Source organism: Oryctolagus cuniculus, chromosome 10 (assembly GCF_964237555.1).
Source record: "Oryctolagus cuniculus chromosome 10, mOryCun1.1, whole genome shotgun sequence".
NCBI lineage: Eukaryota > Metazoa > Chordata > Mammalia > Lagomorpha > Leporidae > Oryctolagus > Oryctolagus cuniculus.
The window spans coordinates 93901734-93924500 of record NC_091441.1 but is presented as its reverse complement, the minus strand read 5'-3'; the positions used below and the strand labels follow the sequence as shown (position 1 = coordinate 93924500).

The following is a 22767-nucleotide window of genomic DNA, read 5'->3' as shown; positions in this document are numbered from 1 at the left end:
CATACATGCTACAAATAGAAAAAAATCAAACAGTACAAAAGAGTTTATTTAGATTGTACTATCTTCTCCCTCCATCTTTCCCAATTATCACTCCTACTATTAAAGGATTTTTGTCAGTCTTTCCAGAAATTTTTGATATATGCAAGCACAGAAACATATCCCTTTTAAAAGTAGAATGGACAAATGCCATATACTTAACAATATGTCTTTTTCAAGATGTTCTTTTCACGAAAAGATAGACCTGGGCATGGAGAATAGGGCTGGAGCGGGGAAAGTGAAGCTGAAAGAGCAAATTCCAGGCAGAAACCCAAGGTCGCGCTCTGCAAGAGCACAGAAGTACACATTTCTGAGAATGTCACGTCTGTTGAACAGCTTTGCTCCAGGATCCCACATTCATCTCAGTGGATTCAAAACTAACTTTTCCCTTTCCAGTGGCAAACACACCCTCCTTCTTCACTCTCTTTCTTCATCAAAGTCATTCAAGATTAGGAGTAAAGAAGAAGTAAACCCTCCTCCCTAACACATGACATACAAGGAATCACCACGCTCTTCCATATTGATCTAAATTAAAATGTCTATTAAAAAACTGTTACCAGAGTGGGAGTTTGACCTAATGGTTAGGATCCTTGTGCCCAGCAACAAAGAGCCTGATTATGTTAGATTCCTGGCTCCAGTTCCTGATTTCAGCTTCTGGCCAGGGCAGGTCATGGATCAAGCAGTTGGATCCCACTCCTACCCCTCAATCCATGTGAGAGACTTGTATTGATTTCCCAGCTCCTGGCATTAACCTAACCCAGTCTTGGCCACTGTGGGCATCCGGGGAGTGAATTGGCATATAGGAGCACACCTGTGCTCTCACTTGCACGCTCTCTTTCTCTGCCTTAAAAAAAAATACAAAATAAAATTTAAACAGAAAAAATAGTCACCACCTTGCTACTAGAATAATCTTAATCTATGTTTTTGTTTTCAGTGTGTAAAACATCTTTCACTGGGATTTCGCTCTGCTAGTCAATGAGACTGTACTTCCACCTATTCATCATTTATCCAAGGCATATTTCTGGAGCACTAAAAACAAGCCAGGCTGAGGATACAAAGGAGAAGATGAAACACTCTTTACCATTAGACATTCTAAAGTGCAGTAGGAGGGAGAAAATTGAACTAGAAAATAACAAAATGCTTTTTTACAGTAACTTTAGCTCTGTAATGCCAGGACACAAGAGGGAGATACTTTTGAGAGGAATCAGAGGGTGTCACATGGATTGGAACTTCAAGGATGAGGAAGAATTTTACAAGGAAGAGAAGGAATGAGGCATTTATGAAATGAGAAAACTGCTCCAGTGTAGAACAATGGGAAGGCTCTAGCAAGCACAGAAACGAGGAAAACCATCAGCAAAGAGAAACCCTAAATGGAAAATAAGGTGAGAGAGAGGGCCTTTGTCTGTGCACTGGGGCTTCAGAAGAAACAGGAAAATAGCTGAGGGCCTGAGTGAGGGTTTTTTTTAGGCTAGGCAGTAGAGTTTGCTCTTCTGCCCAAGAGAGGAGGAGGAGGAGGAGGCGGCGGAGGCCACAGGGGCTTCTGGGCACAGTCACCATCTCACTAATGTTATCCAGAGTATATCAGGATACACTGTGACTCACTGGAGGTTCTGCAATGGTCCCAATGGCCACTGGGACAGCAGAAGTAAGAATGAGGAGGGGAAGGATAGAAATGGAATCTGTTGGATTAGAGACAGTTAGGGATGCACCACAGGATTCTGCTGCCTTAGAAAAGCAGGTGGATGTCATATCAAGGGCAAAACAAAGTGCCCAGTATATGGAGTAGCCGGGGATGGGTGAAATAAATGGTTATGAGTCCAATTTTGGTTGTATTAGAAAATAAGTAGATATATCATTCTAAAACATAATCCTGTTCCCCAGTGTTTTCAGAATAAATTCTTAAATGGCTTTTATGATGGCATGCAAGGCAGTATGTACATGTGCCTGTATGCACATGCCCCTAGATTTTGAGAATAGCTGAGTACAAATCCACAGTGACATTGAGGAGGTTATCAATAACCTCATTAAGCCTCAGTTTATGCATCTGTCCATGGCAAATTAATATGCCCTTTCTTACGGGGTTGTTGTGGGGATTAGAAATCATATTGCACATCCGTATTCTGCCCAAAGCCTGGCCCCATGGAAACTGCTTAATGAAGGCACATGGAATTATCTTTCTCCCAAATTGTGTTTAAAATACAGGCTACTTGGAGGGGCCTTTGCTTTTTTTAAAGATTTATTTTTTGAGAAGTAGATTTACACACACACACACACACACACATACACACACACACACAGAGAGAGAGAGAGAGAGAGAGAGAGAGAGAGAGAGAGAGAATCTTCCATCTGTTGGTTCATTCCACAAATGGCCACAAGAGTCAGAGTTTGGTCAATCTGAAGCCAGGAGCCAGGAGCTTCTTCCAGGTCTCCCATGTGGATACAGGGGCCCAAGCACTTGGGCCATCTTCCACTGCTTTTTCAGGCCATAAGCAGAGAGCTGCATCAGAAGAGGAGCAGCTGGAACACAAACCAGCACCCATATGGGATGCTGGCACCTCAGGCAACTGCTTAACCTACTACACCACAGCACCAGCCCCACATATGTCTGTTTTAAATTTTACAAACCTTAGTTGATTTTATGATTTTTAAAAAGTAACCTATAAATAACATTTAAACTGTGGAGAGGTTAAGGAAAGCTATGTTAGGCATACGGACAAGGTCATTAATGCTTTAAAGTTTAAATATTTAAAGACAAACAATCACCCAGGCTATATGGCAGGAAGACCCTGTATGTCAGTGTCAAGATAGCTACTCTTCAGTTCGGCACATGCTCAATCGGACTCACACCTAATGGTAGAGTTAGAAACATTCCAGGGGATTCCAATTCAATCCCACCAAGGTGGCATGTACCAATGCCATCTCACTAGTCAAAGTGATAAGTTTCAGTTCACAATTGATCTTAATGATAGGATTAAGTGTCAAAAGGATCACATAAACAAGTCTAGTGTCTGCTAATACTAACTGATAGAATTAAAAAGAAGAGAATGATCCAACATGGGAAGTGGAATACGCAGCAGACTCGTAGAATGGCAGATGTCCTAAACAGCACTCTGGCCTCAGAATCAGCCCTTAAGGCATTCAGATCTGGCTGAAAAGCCCATGAGAGTATTTCAGGCATGGAAAGCCAAGACACTCTGGTAAACAAACAAACAAAAATGACCTAAATGAAAGATCTCTGTGAGTGAGATCCCAGTGGAAAGAACGGGCCATCAGAGAAGGAGGTACCTTTCTCTGAAGGGAGGAGAGAACTTCCACTTTGACTATGGCCTTGTTAAATAAGATCAGAGTTGGCGAATTCAAGAGGCTTCCATATCCTTGGCAGCTCATGAGAAGAGCCTCGGGTGATGACTGACGTCATCAATAAGAGTGTCAATTGTTAGATCAACAACAGGAGTCACTGTGCACTTACTCCCCATGTAGGGTCTCTGTCCTTCATGTGTTGTACTGTGTGAATTAATGGTATAACTAGTCTTCAAACAGTACTTTATACTTTGTGTTTCTGTGTGGGTGCAAACTGTAGAAATCTTTATTTAGTATAAACTAAATTGATCTTCTGTATATACAAATAATTGAACCTTGATGAACAATGGGATGGGAGAGGGAGTTGTAGATGGATGGTTGCAGGTGGGAGGATGGTTATAGGGGGAAAAAAGCTGCTATAATCCAAAAGTTGTACTTTGGAAATTTATATTAAATAAAAGTTTTTTAAAAAAAGATAGCTACTCTTTGAAGTAACATAACAATGAGGCAGGAACCATCCTACAGTGTAATTGCTGGCACAAGGGAACTGGCCCATGGTTTGAAATCAGCCTTGGCCATGCTTCCAGCTCTCGCTCATGTCTCAGACAAGGCAGATGCAGAACTTGCGCCTCCATGAAGCTCAGCTCTTCTCTGGATAGTTGTTTTGTTTGGGCTGTTTTTTTCCTAAAAGTAAAATCATCATATATCACAACAAAGGCCTTCATTTCTTCTTGGCTTTTATGCGGCTGGGACTCTCTGATCACACTGTGTGGGGCCATGAAAAACTGTCCCAAAAATGATTCCTGGAAGAAGCAGAAAACCCCTGCTAGAAATACATCTTTACTCTTGGCTGCTTCCCCAGAATTCCCCGCCGGGAACTGCGGTGAGCAGGCAGGAGGATGGATGGCTCTGGGGTCTTCCCCCATTTCTGCCGTCCATGATTCTTGAAGTCCGTCCAGAGCCGATGACTGTCTCCTCCAGTCTACAAAGCCACTGCCTCCATGGAGGCCCACGCACTGAGCCCACTCAAACTCACTTCAAAAAGAAGAATTGCACATTCCTGCTCCAGAGAGGCTGAACATTCGGACCAGCAGCTCAAAAAAGCCTGTTAGAACTGCCAACACAAACAACTTCTCAACTTCCATTGTAAGAGGTTTTCATCAACACTCGGAATCCTTTGTATTACAGAAATAGCTTTCCACCCCCCAAAAAAGCAGGACATTAGAGAATGGTTCCTATGGTCCCAGGAGTGCTGAGGCCAAACCCATTTATATTAGCACAAAAAGTCTTGCCGTGGAATACGATGCAATGGTTAAGATTCTGGCTCTGCAGTGCAAATAGATGAGTTTGACTCCTGGCTCCCCTACTTAATAGCTTATGAAAGGGAACAAGTTACCTAACTTGCCAAGCCTTGCTTTCCTCATCTTAAAAATGGGATGAATAGTAGCACTTTCTGCATGAGTTGCTGTATAGAAGCATGCGATGAACTTAGCGGAACGCAGAGCACCAAGCCTAGCACTGAGCCCTCGGCAGTCTGCTCTTACTCCTGCTGCCATCACAGCAACAGTAACAACCACGGCTCCTGCAGCACAAAACCTGCCCCCACACCTTCCTTCCTGCTCCTGCAGTCATGAAACTGTCCGTTTTTTCAGTTTGTGAGTTTCAGGATTGCTGATTTTTGTGGGCACATACCTTGCTTTTCTGGAATCCAAAGGAAGATAAACACAAGGTGGTTGATTTTTTTGTGCGTGTTTTTTATTTTTTTTTTTTAATTTTCATTTAGTAACCCTACACTTTTTTTTTTTTTTTTTTTTTTTTTTTTTTTTTTTTTTTGCTAAGCAGAGTTAGAGAGAGACAGAGAGAGAGAGAGAGAGTAATAGACAGTGAGAGAGAGACAGAGAGACAGAGAGAAAGGTCTTCCTTCTGTTGGTTCACCCCCCAAATGGCTGCCACTGCCGGCGCGCTGCACCACTCCAAAGCCAGGAGCCAGGTGCTTCTCCTGGTCTCCCATGCGGGTGCAGGGCCCAGGCACTTGGGCCATCCTCCACTGTACTCCCTGGCCACAGCAGAGAGCTGGCCTGGAAGAGGGGCAACCGGGACAGAATCCGGCGCCCCGACCGGGACTAGAACCCTGGGTGCCGGCGCCGCAGGTGGAGGATTAGCCTAGTGAGCCACTGCGCCGGCATCTCTACACCTCTTAAACCTGACTCCTCTTCTCCCTGCCTCATTTTAGCATCGTTTGTCCTTCCAGCGTGGGCTGCTGCCTGCTCCTCCAGCATGGTGGCTTTCCCCAAACGACAGCTTTGATCATGCTCTTCCCAGGCTGCAAAGGTGCAAAATCACTTAGCTCAGCACTCAAGTCACTCCCTGTGCTGGCTGATCCTTTCTCGCTCCCTCTTCTCCCTGCTCTGTGACCTCAGCTACAGAACTACACTCTTTCTTTTAAGCATGCCTTGCATCGCCCCAACTCTGCTGCATTTGCTCAGACTCCACAGCTACTTCTACATCTGGTAAAATCTTTTCCATGTTTTGAGTCCAGTACAAACACCATCACAGTCATAGAAAGCTCCCCAGCTCCTCTCTCCTCCAAATGCCCATGGCATTCCTATAGAATCTGCCACCCTCTGCCGTGGGCAATGTCTCTGCCTGGTTCCAGATTTTGCTTCAAATCTACCTACTGGGTAGGGGCACTTAGCTGTTCCAAAGCATGGAAAGCAAGATCCAGACCTCTGTGCTTTGAGCCCCTACAGTATTTTCCACACCTGTTCTTACACCTGCAACAGTTAAGCAGGAATCTCAGGCTCCCACTGAATGCAGAGAGAGCTTACAAATAGCATCCACAGATAAAGATGCTCCTGCTGGGGCTCACAGAGAGAGTATGGAAAAGCCATCCAAAGTCCAAGGTGATACTAGACACACAGTTGTTTACTGCATTGTACAGCAAGAGCTTCCTTGATGTTGACTTGATTCCCTTCCATCATTTGCTCCACTGACTAACATTCTCCTCTGCATATTTTTCCATAGCTTCCAATAAGTCATACTTTCTACCTCCTCATAATTCTACTTCTTTACAGTTCACATTATTCATATTCATATTATTTCTTTATTCTATATAAATTTATTAAGTGTCTCCTCTGTTGTAGGCATTGTTTAAGACAAGTTCTTTCAGATAGAAGTTCTACCCTAGACTAAAAGACAGACATTGAAGACACTGTTCCAAGTATGTTATTCATTATATGATGGGTTTTCAAACACTGTTGTAAAATACACATTATGAAAAAGCTATGCAAAGGCTGGCGCCGTGGCTCACTAGGCTAATCCTCCGCCTTGTGGCGCCAGCACACCAGGTTCTAGTCCCGGTTGGGGCGCCGGATTCTGTCCTGGTTGCCCCTCTTCCAGGCCAGCTCTCTGCTGTGGCCAGGGAGTGCAGTGGAGGATGGTCCGAGTACTTGGGCCCTACACTCCATGGGAGACCAGGAGAAGCACCTGGCTCCTGCCATCGGATCAGCGCAGTGCGCTGGCCGCAGCGCACTAGCCACGGCAGCCATTGGAGGGTGAACCAACGGCAATGGAAGACCTTTCTCTCTGTCTCTCTCTCTCACTGTCCACTCTGCCTGTCAAAAAAAAAAAAAAAAAAAAAAACACAGACAGAAGGAATGCATGGATACATATGGGAGGATCTCAAAGATAACTTGTTAAGTTAAAAAAAAAAGCTCAGCAAAGAACAGTCTTTGTTATATCATTATACCTCTCATATAAATACCCTATTATAAATGCCACTGATCTACTACTGTTTCTCAGGATGTTGCTTCTAGGGGGGTGGGTTGAGTCAGGTAGTACCTGCTATGGAGCAGACATATAATTATTATTTGGTGAAAGTGCATAATTGGGGCCAGCAGACACAGGAACGAACACACTTGGCCATCCTCTTAACTCAATATTAGGTCTCTTAACACAAGAATACAAAAAAGGCAGTAGCTGACTCTTAAATATCTATTTCCAGAAAAATCTAAATTCATCCTTCTATAAGACAAACAAGTATTGAATGAGTTAACAAAATGATATATGCAGACTACTTTTCAATAGCATAAGATGGGTTTCCCGATTGCTGATGTGATTTTAAAAAGCTTTTAGCAGGATGATGTTTTCTAGCTTTTCTTCAGTCTCTTAATCAGTGTGGGGGATCTAAAGTCTTCATTCTAACAATTAGAAAAGCAATGGAGGTTGCCTTGATGGGATCAACTCCTACTTCACTCTTGCATAAACTCCCTGCTTTCTTCTGTTATTGTTGGCATGAAAAGCCTGAGTCACAATCATAACCGTGACAACCACAACCCTTGTCACTTACTGAGCATTTACTCTGTGCTGGGAGTGTGCTGCATGGCCACTGAGCATCCCAGTCACAAGCCCTCAGTGATGGCCTGCAATATAATCATATTTTACAGACACAGAGATAGGCTGAAAGATACAAAGGACTTTGACCCAAGTGCTATGGCACTGATGATGGTATCCCTTAGATTTTTATTAAATTCCCTACATTTAATATTTTAACCATATACAACAGCTCCAACAACCTGGATTATGAGTGAAATATTCGTATTAATAACATGTCTAGAAGTGAGAACCCACATGAAATCCAAGAGTGGTGCTTCTTTATCTGCTCAGGAATCCCTAAAAAGCTCTTGCATTGCATGCTTGGGTGGTGGAAGAGCACCCACACTCAGCAAAGCGATAGGACACCTATCTGCCAATTACACAGTGAGTGTTTCTCACCAAGGCCCATTCACTGCAGGTTATCAGAAGATTCTCGGGCTCTTCATTATTATAACCAATTCATTCTCTCCACAGTAATTATCTGCTGAGCAACATATCATGCTGCCCTTGGAACCATCAAACTGACATAGCATTAAATAGCAGAGGGCTCTGAAGTTAAATTTAAAACCACTCTTTTACACTTCAACTCACACATCACATCAAGATCTCTTCAGCCAATGGAATATTCCACTTGACCAACCCCAAAGGCCAGTGAGAGTCTATTCCATTACTTCACGCTCCTATCTGAGAAAGGTGGTGTTTATGTTCTTAAAACTTTCTAAAGGGATTTTCCCAGGACCTGACGTAAAACTATGCAAAGCAATTCGCTGGTAGGAAATTCTGCTCCCACACCATATGCAAAGGTCTCAAGTGTTGCTCATGTTCACCTCTGTGTCTCACCAATTATGGGTGGGGTCTCGCAAGAAATGGAACAATTCTTCAAAATACTGCAAGAGTCACAAACTTTGCATTTCATCAAAAAAGCTACTGTAAAGCATAAATTATTATACATATACCTCTGTATATGGCAATATGGGTAGTTTTTTTTTTAATTAACAATGTTATCAATAAAAAACTGGAAGAGAAGATCAATCTACAAGCTGGCACTAAAACATGAATTTCACTGTCCCTGGACCAAAAAAGGAACAACAGAGCCTCTTCAAGGGAAATTATTTCCACTCCTAAGCTTACTCTATAGTTTCCAGAATTAAAGTTCTGCTAAAAAAAAAATTCTATGGAACCCAATTTAAGTTTGCAGGAATGGTAAACTGGAGAAAACAACTTTTTTTCTACCCCCAAAGACTTATACAAAGCAAAATCAGTTCATTTCTGGCTTCCTATTCTATCACTTCTCATATTATTTAGTTTAACATTTAAGTAATTTCCACTCACCTATTCTTCATTGAATTCAGAGTAAAATGAAAGAGAGGCAAACATTAAAATAATCAGAATCACCCACAAAGAAAATTTCCAAAGCTTCTGGGAGATATAACAGAAACATCATATTTTCTTCAGAGAAAGTCACAAGACTTTTGAATTTGTAAAAAGGTTTCCCCCAAAAGGTAGGCTTCCCAAAAATGTGACATTATGCTGTGTAGAAATTCCCAGCACCTTGACCCAATACAGAAGAAAGTCCCAGGCACTGGATGGTTAGGTTTCCCTACAACTTGAGCTAGTATTGTGGGTAATGAAGTGATAGAATTCACATTTCATAAGAAAAGTCATATAAAGGAAATAAGATATTATTTTTCTAGAAAGTGATTTATAATAATACTAAGAAACTATTTTCTTAAAAAATTCCTTCCCCTTCTCAACATTTACAGAAAAGGCTAACATATCTTGAGAGATTTACTATTTGCTGATATTCATCCATATGGTAGTACCAACCAAAAGCCAAGAAAGGGGAGGAATGAAGAAAAGAAAAGATTTTGGGGGAAAATATGAATGAATGGTTAACTCTACCAAGCTGGTACCTCTTATGTGAGCCAATACTTATTAGGTATACCTGGGACCATCTCTTGATTTTGCTGTTGTTGTTTGGACAGTGTGGCAAGTTGAGAACATTGCTATGATCACCAAGGAAAATAAAACACACTGCATTACAAGACACTGCAACTGCAAGGCCAAGTGTGTGCCTCTAGTCTTCCCCATGCAAGGTGGTACAGATGGAACACCAGCACATCAACTCAAGCAAAAGCCAAGAAGTGAAACAGTATGGGGAAGGGAGGTCATAAAGGCCTAGTTCCATTCATCAGAGCTGGCTCAGCAAAACATTAGTCATGGCAAGCCGTACCTAGGCCAGCATCAGAAAGGTGCAAGAACCAACCATAGCTACACCTCAGAGGCTCAAAACCATTTCTAAATATAGCCTCCACTTTATGTTTGCAGGGGCTGTAAATCAGAGAAAACAACTTTTTTCCATCTCCAATAAAATATTTGCACCCAAAGCAAAATCAGCCAATTTTTGGCTTTCTACCAGTTTTGCTTGGGCATAAAATTTTCTGACACTTCACCAGAAATGTCAGCATTAGTATAAGGCAGCTTTAAACAGGGAAATGATTTTGTGAACTGTGGATAACCCCTTCAACCCCAACAGGAAAAGGGAGAAAAACACATACCTGAGACCCATTTTTTTCAGTTATTAGTATAAATGGGACAAATTATTTTTCTTAGTGGCCAAATCCTTCCTCATAGGAAGTGTCAGTCTTTGAATTCAGTGAGGGGAGAGAGGGTCATGTCTGTTTTACTGATGTAACCTCAACACTCAGCACAGATCCTCCAGTGGAGAAGGCTTTCAATGAATAGTTAAAAAGGAGGGAGAAGAGGAAGGAAAAGGAGGAAGACACATAGAGAGAGGGAATAAGGAAGGAAAGGGGTGGAGAGAATAGGAGAAAAGTTCAGGTAGAGATCATGTACCCTCTCCTTTTTTGTGTGTCTTCACTTCTCTGTGCTTTCAAGAATCCAGCTTGATAGAAAACCAATCATATTTTGCTTACGGCGTCCTGTCTGCAGCTGGATGTGTCATCCAGTGCAATCAGCTCAGCCGTCCAGGTACAGCCTACCAGCAGCTGCCCTTGGGGAGGAAGGAAAGAGTAGAAGGATGAGGTAAAGCTAACAGAAGTTCCTTTCTTCAATGGTCATTCACTCAACCACAGTCAAGAGCGTGACTGCTATCTCCAGGGTATGACACCACACACCCCGTGGAGCTAGACTTCCATCCTGCAGGCTTGGGAAAGACTTGGGCAAAGACAGAACACCTGAGCTGGCCCTGGAGGGGCAGGATTTATCCGGGAAGAACCAGGGGTGAGGAGTGAATCTCAGAATGAAGGCAGCACAGCAGGTAAATATTTTCCCAAAATGCTCATGGAATATACCGTAGGACGACCATATTTTAGAAACTGCTAATTGAAACAAATTGCATAGGTTTCATCACTACAGGCATTCTCGGAGCTTTTACTAAGCAACTGGAGCAGAAGTGGTGAAAGATTCAATTTGCAAATCAGAAAGAATGGACTTCTGGGAGGAAAAGGCCCCTTACCATTAGCTGTATTAACTTGAGCAAAATATTCAACTTTTATGAAATGCAGTTTCCTCTTCATTCATATGAAAGAAATGACAGTGCCAATATCATATAGTTGTTATGAAGCATGAATGTTACATTAAAAAAATACGATCAGTTCAGCACTGACCGTGAGTTTCTGTTCAATTGTATCAGTGCTGCTTCTATTCCTTTTGTTTACATTTTTTAACAACCAGCATCATGAATATAAATAAGAAGAATATTTACAGAGTTCCTTAAACAATTTGAGCCATTTCCATCAGCTACTCTTTGGTAATGCCACGACCATACACAACACCCATCCCAGCACACAGTGGGTGCTCACTCTGTGTTTTTGGAGGGAACAAGGCAAAGAAATGACTCTACAGAGAGAAAACTGCAGGACAGTCAGAGGATGCTCGAGGCAAGGTGTTTTTTATTATTTCTTTGGGCAATTGGCTTCTGAGGTCTGGAAGGAGTGACTTCATCTTTCGCTAGGAGAATGAGGGATTGAGAGCACAGTGTTCAGCTTGAAGGAGGCATCACAAAGAGTTTATTTTGGTGGAAGTGTTTGAAGTGACTAACAATGAGCTCATGCCTGCTGCCCGGCACCAGCCACCAGCCTGGGCCTGCCTGCAGGGAGATCCACATGGCCCATCACCAACAGCCCCCATGAGATATGCAATGCCCACATGCAAGGAGGCTGCAGGGATGACTCCTGTTTCTCCATGAGGGGACACTGAGGCCCACACGAGGAAGCAGCCGACCCAGGAACCAAAGTGAGCTGGTGGCTGGGAAAGCTGGAGAGAGGCCCAAGCCTACTTGGTTGATTGTCTGGCAGGCTTTGGAACTGAATCCCAAAGGATCATTTTCTTTTTTTACTCAATTCCTGCATACATTTATCGAGATAACCTCATCTGTCATAAGTCACACACTAATCTCACAAACAGTTCCTAGAAATGAGCAAGTTACACAGAAACCTTCCCCCACTGAGGGCAGTGCATGCATCCTGTAAAACCTCCCCCACGGGTCTACATGTAAAAAATCAAGTTTACTAGCCAAAGACCTGCACAGGTATAGAACACTACAACTACGTGTCACCAAACCCAGCAGTGAACATCCGTATCTGGGGTCTACAAAGAGTTTACAAAGAAAACGGGTTGACCTAAAAACAAAAGCCATCCAACCAAAAATATATATATATCCTGTGGAGTCCACAGCACAAAAAAAAAGCCCTGAGAGTTAAGTTTTCAAACTTTACACTGGGAGGTGGGCTCATGCACACTGCAGACCACAGACTTTTACAGGAAAACAGACAGTATTTTTTCAAAAACACATGATTTATGTATACACATAGGTACATTCACACACACACACTTACACAAATGCACACAAGCATATCTCAACTGTAAGCCATAGAAAAAAGTACATGGTCCAGAGATTCTGTATGAATTCAACTGTTAGATTTCATTTTTTTTTCACTTGGTAAACCTGGGAAGTGGTTGGAAAAGAAAGCATAGTTGACTGGAAACTTGTCAAAACTCAAGAGTGCTTCCAGGATTCTACAGACTTGTTTGTTTCCAGGAGGGCAGGGCTGCCCAATTCTTTCTAAACTAAAAATATAACTAGAGATTATTTATTGTGATTGCACATCTTATCCATCATGCTCATTTGCAGCAACTGGTTAAGTAAAAATGGAATGATCTAAACCTTGATTTAACCCTGATGGTTCATCCAGCTAGAACTGCAAGTGCATTTTACCAAATCCAATTAGTATGTGCTGCCCTTGACCACAGAACCACAGGTTACACCAAATCCCCCCAGCACCCTACCCTGCACCCTATCCTCTTAGAGTCTTACTTGACATTCATTTACCATAAAACTGGAAACAAGTAACCACCACCCAATGAAGTTCCTGGCACATTAGAAAGCCTAGCAGAGACTGGACGAAAACCTGAAGTTCCAGGTGGGGAGTTGGTGGGGTGAGTGCAAAAGTGGACCCTGGTCTCAAGGGCTTTAATATCAATAGGTACTGATTAGGGGCAGCAAAGAGAAGGCAAAGGGAGAAAGAAAGAAAGAAACAAACAAACAAATAAGCAGGCAGAGAAAAGCTTCAAGCCTCACAGAATGAGCAGATCCAAAACTTGGAGGAAAAGTTTGGACACCACCTGGCCATCCTCCCCCTCCCACCACTATAATGACTGTGTTTCTGCATGCAGGTGCACCAGGGTTGGTCTGTTTCAGAAAGTGAATTCACAGTCATTAGGTTTTCAGTGAGAGCAGCCTTGGTGTGGGGGGGCATCCTTTTAGTCTCTGATTAGACTTCTATTGGGGGAACTTTTGGGGCTTCTGCCAGTGTAAGTTCAGGCAGTTCCTCAGGGAACCTTGGTTTGGTGTATGGGGACAACAGGGAAGTGACCAGGAGCCACTGGGGTTAGGAAATGGCAATGGGACAGAGTTGGAATGTTGAGCAGGAGGCCCTGTTTTGAAGTCGTTTGCTGTTGGGGTAGATGCACTGGTCTGACGGCTTAGGGGATCAGACAGAAAAAAGGGTGCAAATCCTGTAAACGGAGAAGAAAATAATATAGCTTGCCTCTCAAAAGAGCAAGTATATTGATGACCAATGCAATTTCAGACTTTTTCTTTTTGGAGTCCAGATGGCCCAAAGTCATGCAATGAGACCACCCTTAGTAGACTCATTGAATGCTAAAGAATTCACTACACATTGCTATGTACTATTATGAAGAGAAGTCTTCCTTAACACAGGGAAGAAAAAGCACTGGCTTGGGCCTCCTACACAAGAAGACTCAAACCTGAAATGTATTTTCAAACAAAATGTACATTTCACTTCTTAATATCGGGGTATACACAGTCAACAGTGGATCTAGTTTACACCTGGTTCCATATGCTAGGCCCTAGGTAATTAAAGTATGTCTTATGCCTAATAAAAAATGAAGTTAAAAAGTTAAAACCAAAACAATGACAGGAAACAACATGTGTGTACAATATGTTACTAACACACTGATAATTTTCAAAAGTCACTTTAGAAAGAAAGAGTATTATAAATCTTTCAAAACACAGTGATTTATTAACCAAAAAGTCTGAATGGTTTGTGCTATTAAATTTAGCTTTTAAGTTGTTGTGTCACAAGGAGATCTTTTGTTCCCCTAGATTAAATTTAGCAACTTGCATTTTGTTTTTCCACAACCCCATGTTGTATGCAGTCAACTTTCTGGGCTGTTCAGGAGAAATGCATTTGGGAGTTATCATGAGTTTACAAGCCAGGAATAGAGTTTATCAAATAATCCAGCAGTGATTTATTTCCATCTTCTTCTTTGCCTTTTCCTACCTATACAGCTTTCTCATAAAATAAACCTTCCCTAGGCATGGGATGAAATGGAGGGAAAAAATGTGGTGGCCAGAGGAAAACCATTTCAGAAATGTGTTTGTTAAACAAGTGCAAGCAATAAATTGAGCTTAGAAGGGAAAGGCACTTAGAAGAAAAACTGAAAGTACTGACCTGAGAGTCAAGCTGATTGGAGCAAGGGTGAAAGCAGCAATGTGGAGGATAAGCAGAAAGGAAAAGGGATAGCAAAAGAGAATAAAAGGAAGGAAACACATTAGTTTTAAACATACAGCCAGCAGATGTTATATTAGCAGGTTTTATAACCAAGTGAAGGACAATAAAGCAACATTTATCTGATATTACCTCCTCCCACCCCAGAAAAACCCCGGGCATACACTGTGACCTGTTTTATTAAATAGCATACATAAGGAAACCAGTATCTGCTCTCATGCGCATCATCCCAACAGGCACTGATGTGAACCAGAGGTACAGTGCTCCCACAGCACAGGCCCTTTCCTGGAGGAATAGAGAGAAAGTCCCTATCTGTGAGCATATAAAAATTTTATTATTTAATAAACTGAAATGGAAATTACTGAGGTATTAGACCTGGCAGTTAGTGCACATGTCAAGAAAATTGTTATTTGATCCAGTGAGCTGATGCTTATATCCTATGAGATATATTTTTTTCATCCCTGAAAACTAAAAGGAGCTGAGCAATTTGGCTTGAGGTTCAAAGATTTCCATTTCAGATGCTCACAGAGCACTGCACCTAGCAATGATCAAAGATCTCATGAGGAACGCTTTGGTGCAGGGCCACCTGCCCATCACTCTCCCAAGTGAGGCGGGGTAACTTCCAAAGCTGCGAGTAATTTTTTTCAGTTGTTACAGTGAGGTTCCGACTTCATTGCTGAAAATATCCAGATGCCTGATAACTTATTTGTACAAAAATACCTAACATGCCCTTCTAATCAGTCAAAACAGTAGTCTCTAAAGTCAAGCAAAAAATAAAATAAGAAAAAAAAAAAGTGATCATCTCCCAGGCGACCACAAAGTGGACATTGATTTTATTCATCTTTAAAATGCCCTTTGCAAAAACAAACCGGATAAACTAATACTTTAATCCACTACTTTCTCAGTGGGATTCCACCATCATCTCATGCTGTGGAGAAATACTTTTAAGCACTTTACACCAGAGAGGGAAACACAACAAGACAATCCCTCAGGATAAAGTTTAAACTAGAACGACTCAAATGGAAACAGGCTGATGATAATGACCAAAAAAAAATCAAAGAGAAATTTAAAAATTAAAAATATAGTGCAAGTGTCAATTTGATAATCCCTCATATCTGAAATCTCCTTGCAAAGAGTTTGGTGAACATAAATGCACAACTGATGAAAAATGAGTTAGGTCAGCATGGTCATTGTGGGGACTTTGGCAACACTGGCCCCAGCTGCTGTTTTAAATCCTTTTGGATAGGAAGCAATCAAACTGAGGTTCATGGCCAAGCTTCAGGGATTCCTACACTGCAATAACCAGCAAGCATACATTTCAGGGAAAGCTGCCTCTTTTGAGGGTTCCCAGTTTGCATCAAATTCTCAGAGGTGTCCATGGTGTATATGATCTTCCCCAAAGGTGGCCAGTGATACTGTGTTCCCACCTGCCACTCGTTGAGAGAAATCCCTTCAAATATATCAACAACCCCAAAGTGAGAATTGTTCAGTAAGGAGCGTAAATAGCTAAACAAATAGAAAAGGTATCGGGTTTCTTTCATGTACCAGGAAACTTATAGAATGTATTATCATTCTTAAAAATAATAAATCTTAAGTTTACATTTTGAAAAGAGTTCTGAAAGGCATCAAGGAAATTATGTCACAGGTTATGGGAGTACATCAGAAGAAAAAATGATAAGCCTCTCTCCCAACCCTAGATAAGGCTCTTTTAGGCATCTACAATAATTTCTTAACCTCTGAATGTATGGTGGTGTTAGTACTTGACCCAGTGGATTAAGTGGTACCTTGTTTACCATTCTGATGCTATGTCTTAGGTGCAGACCCACTGGGGACCCCCCCTTCCCCCACAGCTGGGGAGGGATGCGATTGAGATGTCTATTTGTGCATTCTCCATCTTCTAGACAAACACCAATGAAACCCTTACTGTACTCAAGATAATTATATGGAAGGTCACCTGACTGACTGCTCCCTGTGGGTTGGAAGCAAGAAAGCCAGTGGCAGCAAGTCTTGTTTGACAGACTCGATTAACCTCACGCTTTCCCTAAGGCACCTAAGGATTAATTCTGAAGCTCTAAATAAAACCCAGAGGCTTTGATGGCACTGACACAGCAACACCACATATTTCACTGCGTCAAAGGTTTAATTAGCTACTTTGTTGTGAAGCAAATGTGGTATCTGACTTTGGCGATAGAATAAAGACCCCAGGCTGACTTGGGTCAACTCCTAGGGGCTTGCTCAAAATCCCACCATCCACCTTATGGCAAATTCCCCTGAAACAGCCTACAGTCCAGACAAGACACCCTTGACTGGGCCATCAGCATCAAGTACAAGAGCTGATAGGCAGGGCTGCACATGGGGACCACACTGGAGCAATATGCACCTTAAGATGCAAAATCTTTAATGGTTGCTGAAAAACATCATTCACGTGGAACTGAAGGGGAAGATGCATCGTGTAAATGCCAGCCATGTGTTCCTTGGACCACATCCATGGTTGAGAAATGCAAACACGGGGAGATGAACAGACAAGGCCAACATGAAGTGCCCGGTTAGAGAGAAGCAGGCCAGAATCCTGGATCCCCAGTGCTACCCTTAACCCGGTGCCTCTTATTGTGTACCACTGAAGTTCTGGAATATTTTAGAACACTAACTGTGTTAGAAAGAGGTCTTTTCAATCTGGTAGGTCACATGACAAGCCAGATACCACAAAATTTATTTCAAGGTCAATATTTTGGTTTTCAAAATCAAAAACTTCATTGCAAACACTTCTCCACAGCGGTAACATGGAGATACAGGTCACATTGCTAAGAGATCTTTAGCTCCCAGCACTATGGGGTAGGACTTTTGTAGTTGAAGCCAGCAACTGGAGGTACTGACCAGTTTGCAAAAGGCTGCCCTGCCGCTCCAGGCAGACATTTTGGTCGGAATACACACACATGGCCCAGCAGGCAATGTTTCAGAAAGGCAGACCAAGGCTGGTCCTCCTGTTCCCAAGAAACTTCCCCTCTGGATCTCTACCCCCACCTCCTGAGGGGCCTGGCTGGGGCTGGGGCTCAGACATTTCCCAGACTATGTTCTGCTGTTGGACCCAAGACACAGGCAGGCAGAGACCTGGGACAGAGTCAAGTCCCACCACACGTTTTATGAATTACAGTGCCTGGGAGGCATCAGCTTTAAGGAGAGGCAAAGGCAGAGATAAAGAAAATGTGCAGAAAGTACATAAAGATAAATGCCTGTAAAATCACTGCTGCTTTAATGCATTCCATATTGAAGAAATAAAACTGTGAATATTCTTGATGATTTAATAGCAACAGTGTCCAGCCAAGACCTGTTTGTCCAACTATACAATTAAGCTATTTATATGTAAATGTTTATAGTAGCTGATCCTGATTTTCACTCACAGTTGTGGGGAGCTGGTGCAGCACAGAAAATGCCTTCTAAACGTTGGACCATCACTTTCCCTTGTGAAAGAAAAGGCAGATAGCTCGTGGCCCAGCCACAATGCCTGCTCGGACAGTGCTCCCTACTGCCCGTGTGTCTTTAGTGGTATTGAATTGGCTTCTCCCTTCTGGACACTGGTGGAAGGGACTACTCTCAGTGGCACACCTGTCAGACCTGGGTTCAAATTCTGACTTTGATTCTTATGAGTTCTGCAACCTTGAGGAAGTTGTTTAATCTCTGTAAGTCATGGTTTCTCAGCTATAACATGGTGACATGATTTCTATGTTGTGGGTGAGACGAAAAGGTATAAAAAGTATTGCAGTTCAAGGGCTTAGCAGATCAGTAGGCATACTGTGCACATAAGACATATATAATTTTTGATTATTAATGTAATTGCAATTATCAATATTATCAGTATTATTATCTAGGGCATCAGTAACGGAGCCCACTGCTTTGAGAGCAGTGGGTTAGGAGTTAGCGAGCCTACATTTTAGTTTCACATCTTTCTGACCATAGAATCAATCTCCAGACGGTCATTCATCTTTTCAAGGTCTCAATTTTCTCTCTAATAAAACAGACATGATTGTAGGTTACATGTAAACTTTTGATCTTGAAATGTAATTCCCAAATAGTTATAAAGATATGTTTGAAATCAACAGATTTTTGAAGCCATGTGTTTTTTGGATTTTCCCAGCTTTTGAAGAACCAATAGACTGGCAGAACATTCCTATATTTTAAAATTAAAACAAAGCCCTCAAGGATTTTCATTTGTATAATTACTGCAAGAGAAAAAGAAAAGATATCCTGGACTTAACTGCTATAAGAGCTCACAGCAAAATAAAATCAGATTATCATGAAACTAATGCTAAGAATATTTTAAATAGTCTATTGGTTCATATTTGGATATAATGCTATATTTGAAAATGTTGCTGAAACTGTATTATGAATGAACCCATACATTTAACATAGTCATTAATACTGAGCGTTTGTCCTCATGTTCAACTGTTGCTAATGATACAAATGTCCCACCTTACAGGGGACTTGCAAAGCACGATATATTTTAACGGGTCATTAGAGATTCATTTTTTTGTTTTCTTTTGTACTTTTTGGAGATTCATTTCTAACAAGATTCAAGTCCACAAAACTAGCTTATATAAAGAGAAGCAAAATTTGAACCCACGTCTTTCTGTCCCTAAAGCTCATTAGCTTTCTCCAAGACTACAGAGAGCTGAGCTACTTTGCATACATCTTGATGTCCGTTAGGGCCTCACAAGTGTCTCGATCAGAGCTGGCAAACATTCACTGATTTATTCAAAATCTGCTGATCTCTTCCATATGGAATGAAACTAGAAAAGACAAATTCTGCCTTATTGTTGAACCAATAGGAACTCCACAGAGGTTATGAAGTTACAAAAAATTGTTCACAAAGTTCTCTCCTGATATGAACAATAGGAAAAGCAATGAGAGCAAGCTTATTTTTAGAGTCCATGTTGTATAAAAATATAATATAGGTATGATTGATCTGAAAACCTAAGTATTCTGGAATCTGTTTTGCAACAAAATTTGCTATCACATAGGCCCTATTCAAGCATATTTATTTACCAAGTGCTACGAGTTCCTCTTAAAAGATAAATCTCACGATGTAATAAAACATACCCAGAAGACATGAGTTCCTTCTACCTTCCCCTTCCTTGAATGAGGAATTCCCAATTATATTCTTCCATGTTCTTTCACCCAAGACAGGATTAAACCACCAATGTTTATCTGTGATGAGAAAGAACTACCATTTCAAAATTTCCAAGTCACAGTTTTTTGTACTTTGCTGGCAAAAATGCTAGATAGTGGACATCACTCAAGAAAAGTTGGCCAAAGTTGTATTAAACACTGAAGAGGTACACAATTCCTCAAGCGATAAGCCAAGTGCTTTCTTAGTATCCTACAGGAAGACAACCCCAGCCCTTACCAGGCCAGATTAGTCATACATGACTTGTTTCCAGCTTGTAACACAAACGTGTATTTCATATCGACCAGTACCAAGAAGCGCCACCAAGCAATGAGCATTCGCCAGTGACAATTCCCACGGCTGTAGAACTAACCTCTCAAGTTCTGCAATCTTCTTGTCCTTATCATTTTTTTCATTCTCCACCTCCTTGAGGATCTCCAGCAACCGATCAACCTCAGCTTGGGCCTTGCCACACTCGTCACGGTAGTAAGAGGCCTCTTTATCTAGCTGCTTTAGCCGGTCTGCAAACTCGGGATTCATCCTGGAGTCATCTTCAATATTATGTGCCTTTAACATTACATTTTTAAAGAATTTAGTTCAGACAATGATTCAGAACGATAGAAAATACAGTCACCAATGAATGGCCCAGCAATTAACTCAGGAGAGAAAATGACCACCAAGAATTATGGGTATACTGTTAGCGGGAAGGCAGAGTGGAAGAATCACACAGTTCAGCTATCTTGGAAAATGTTGATTTTACGTTGCATGTCAGGTTCCCAGAGAAGCTTCTTTTAGTATTGATATTTTGTTTCATTAAATGTTTTGGATTTTGTTCCCATCAAAACATGGGGGATAGGAGGACTACATACTAGATACTAGGACTAGACACTAGGAAATAGATATCCCAGGTCACTTGCGAAGCAGAACGAAGACAATTCCTCATAGCTAAGTGGGTGATTCATCCTGAATGCTTCCATTTCCAATGCAGAGAAATGGAAACAATATAATACTACATTCCTTTCCAAAAATCATCCCTGACACAGAATGAGCCAGGTACTAAGAGACTGGCTGACTGGTTCCCTGAACACTTCACCCTACTGAGAAATTTCCACACAAGATGCAGCTGGAAACGAAGACGCAGAAGTGAGGAAGGCCTTTCCAGCTAACAGTCACACCCATAAATCCTTGTTCTTTGCAGTAAATTTAACCTAAACCAGGAGGAGGATGAGCTAGTTCATGAACAAGCACACAGACGAGAAACTGCAAACACATGCATGGGTGGGTGGCAGCTTTACACACGAGAACAGACACAGGCAACAACACAGCAACGACACTGCAGAATAATTTGCAGCCAAAGTAACTGTGGTTTGTGTGTGTGTGTGTGTGTGTGTGTGTGTTATGGCTTTTTCTTTTTTTCAAAATAAACTTTTGGCTGAAATATTCCCAGACAGATGGAAATAACGATGCACTGCAATGTTGTGCCTACCCCTTGCTTCCCATTATTCCTAATTGACTTCTTCAAAGAGCAGGCGGGGAGAGAACAAGTCATTTAACAACGGTACACATTCAACACAGATAGTTCAGAGAAGTCCTGAATGGATGTATCTCCCAAATCCACGTGTGAAATGATACAGCAAGTTTTTAGGACTCGAGTTGTTCTGCTGTCTTGCTATGCAGAGCAGATGTTCACTGAGTTTTTGTACAGTTTTTAAGTTCAGGAAAAAACAAGGCAAGCAAGCTACAGCTAGTGGGGTGGGGGACCAAATGAATCATGCATGATTAGAACAATTAATACTAGTACGACTGGTAGAAGGTTGACAGTCTTTGCAATGATTTAGTAGAAAAAAACTAAAAAATTAGTATAAATAAAATGTTTTACTTATGACAAAATAATTACTTTGAAAATAATATTTTTGCATGTAACATATTATTTAAGCATGAGGATAAAAAGGGAATAATTTGCTTTCATGTTCTTTAATCTAAGATTTATTTATTTAAGAAATAAACACAACTATGCAAAACAACTTGGAAAAAACATATGACTTCAACATATGATCAAGTACTGGTTACTCCCTTTTACCAATGTTTCTCATAAAACCTTTATTTTTATTTACTTAGTATGCATCCTGGGTCTGATTATAATAGATTATTGAGCTTTTTCAGCTTTAAAATAATCTGAAAGACAACCCTGAGTAAATATGCCTTTAGGAATTTATTATTCTAATAATTTAATTTTAAACTGAAGTATTGAATATTTAACTTTTCTAATCTCCATTCTAAAATGTAGAGCAGCTCTTCCAATTTAACATGAAGTAACTACTCCAGATCTCTACTTCCAGTTGTGATAAAAATCATCACATTAGTTTTCTGACAGAAAAGTATCTAAAATATATTTTAAAACAACTAAGAAAAAAACCTTCACATTAACCTCTCTTCTACCCTTCTACTATGTTATCATTATTACTCAACAGTTAAAAACTTTCATGACAGTTGTCGAACTATCCAGCCAACGACATTAAGATCTTTAAAAAAAAAAAAAAAGAAATAATGAACTAAGTAATGAGCGCTAGAAACATAGAAAATATATTCTGATTGCCTATTTCTGTCTAGAGTTAAAATTCCTTTCCTAATTGTGATTTTTAAAGGTTCATGAAGAGCTAGCAGTTAGCTGCTGTAGTTTATTTTGGTTGTTTCTATTCTTACAACTATTATTACCATGATTATTTTTAATAAGCGAATACAAGTTTATTGGTTGTGAGATCTAGATCCTAAATCCAGCACTGTGTCTTATGTCTACAGGCAAATGAATTCATCTCTCTAAGGACAGTAAAAGCAACAGCA

The 22767-nt window shown here is 41.1% G+C and overlaps 1 protein-coding gene across 26 annotated transcripts in view; it reads right to left on the bottom strand.

Annotated features, from left to right (window-relative positions):
• Positions 1–22767, bottom strand: part of ERC2 (ELKS/RAB6-interacting/CAST family member 2) — a 1007328-nt gene that overhangs the window by 474148 nt on the left and 510413 nt on the right. For 16 of the 26 annotated variants that reach the window (XM_051852289.2, XM_051852290.2, XM_051852297.2 and 13 more), the window contains 2 exons: positions 20300–20493; positions 14709–14720 (listed from right to left, as the gene is read on the bottom strand). In XM_051852289.2, coding sequence (XP_051708249.1) covers positions 14709–14720; positions 20300–20493 — 206 coding nt within the window. The remainder of the gene's footprint in view (positions 1–14708; positions 14721–20299; positions 20494–22767) is intronic. The other 10 variants (XM_051852291.2, XM_070050693.1, XM_051852281.2 and 7 more) reach the window with 1 other exon arrangement.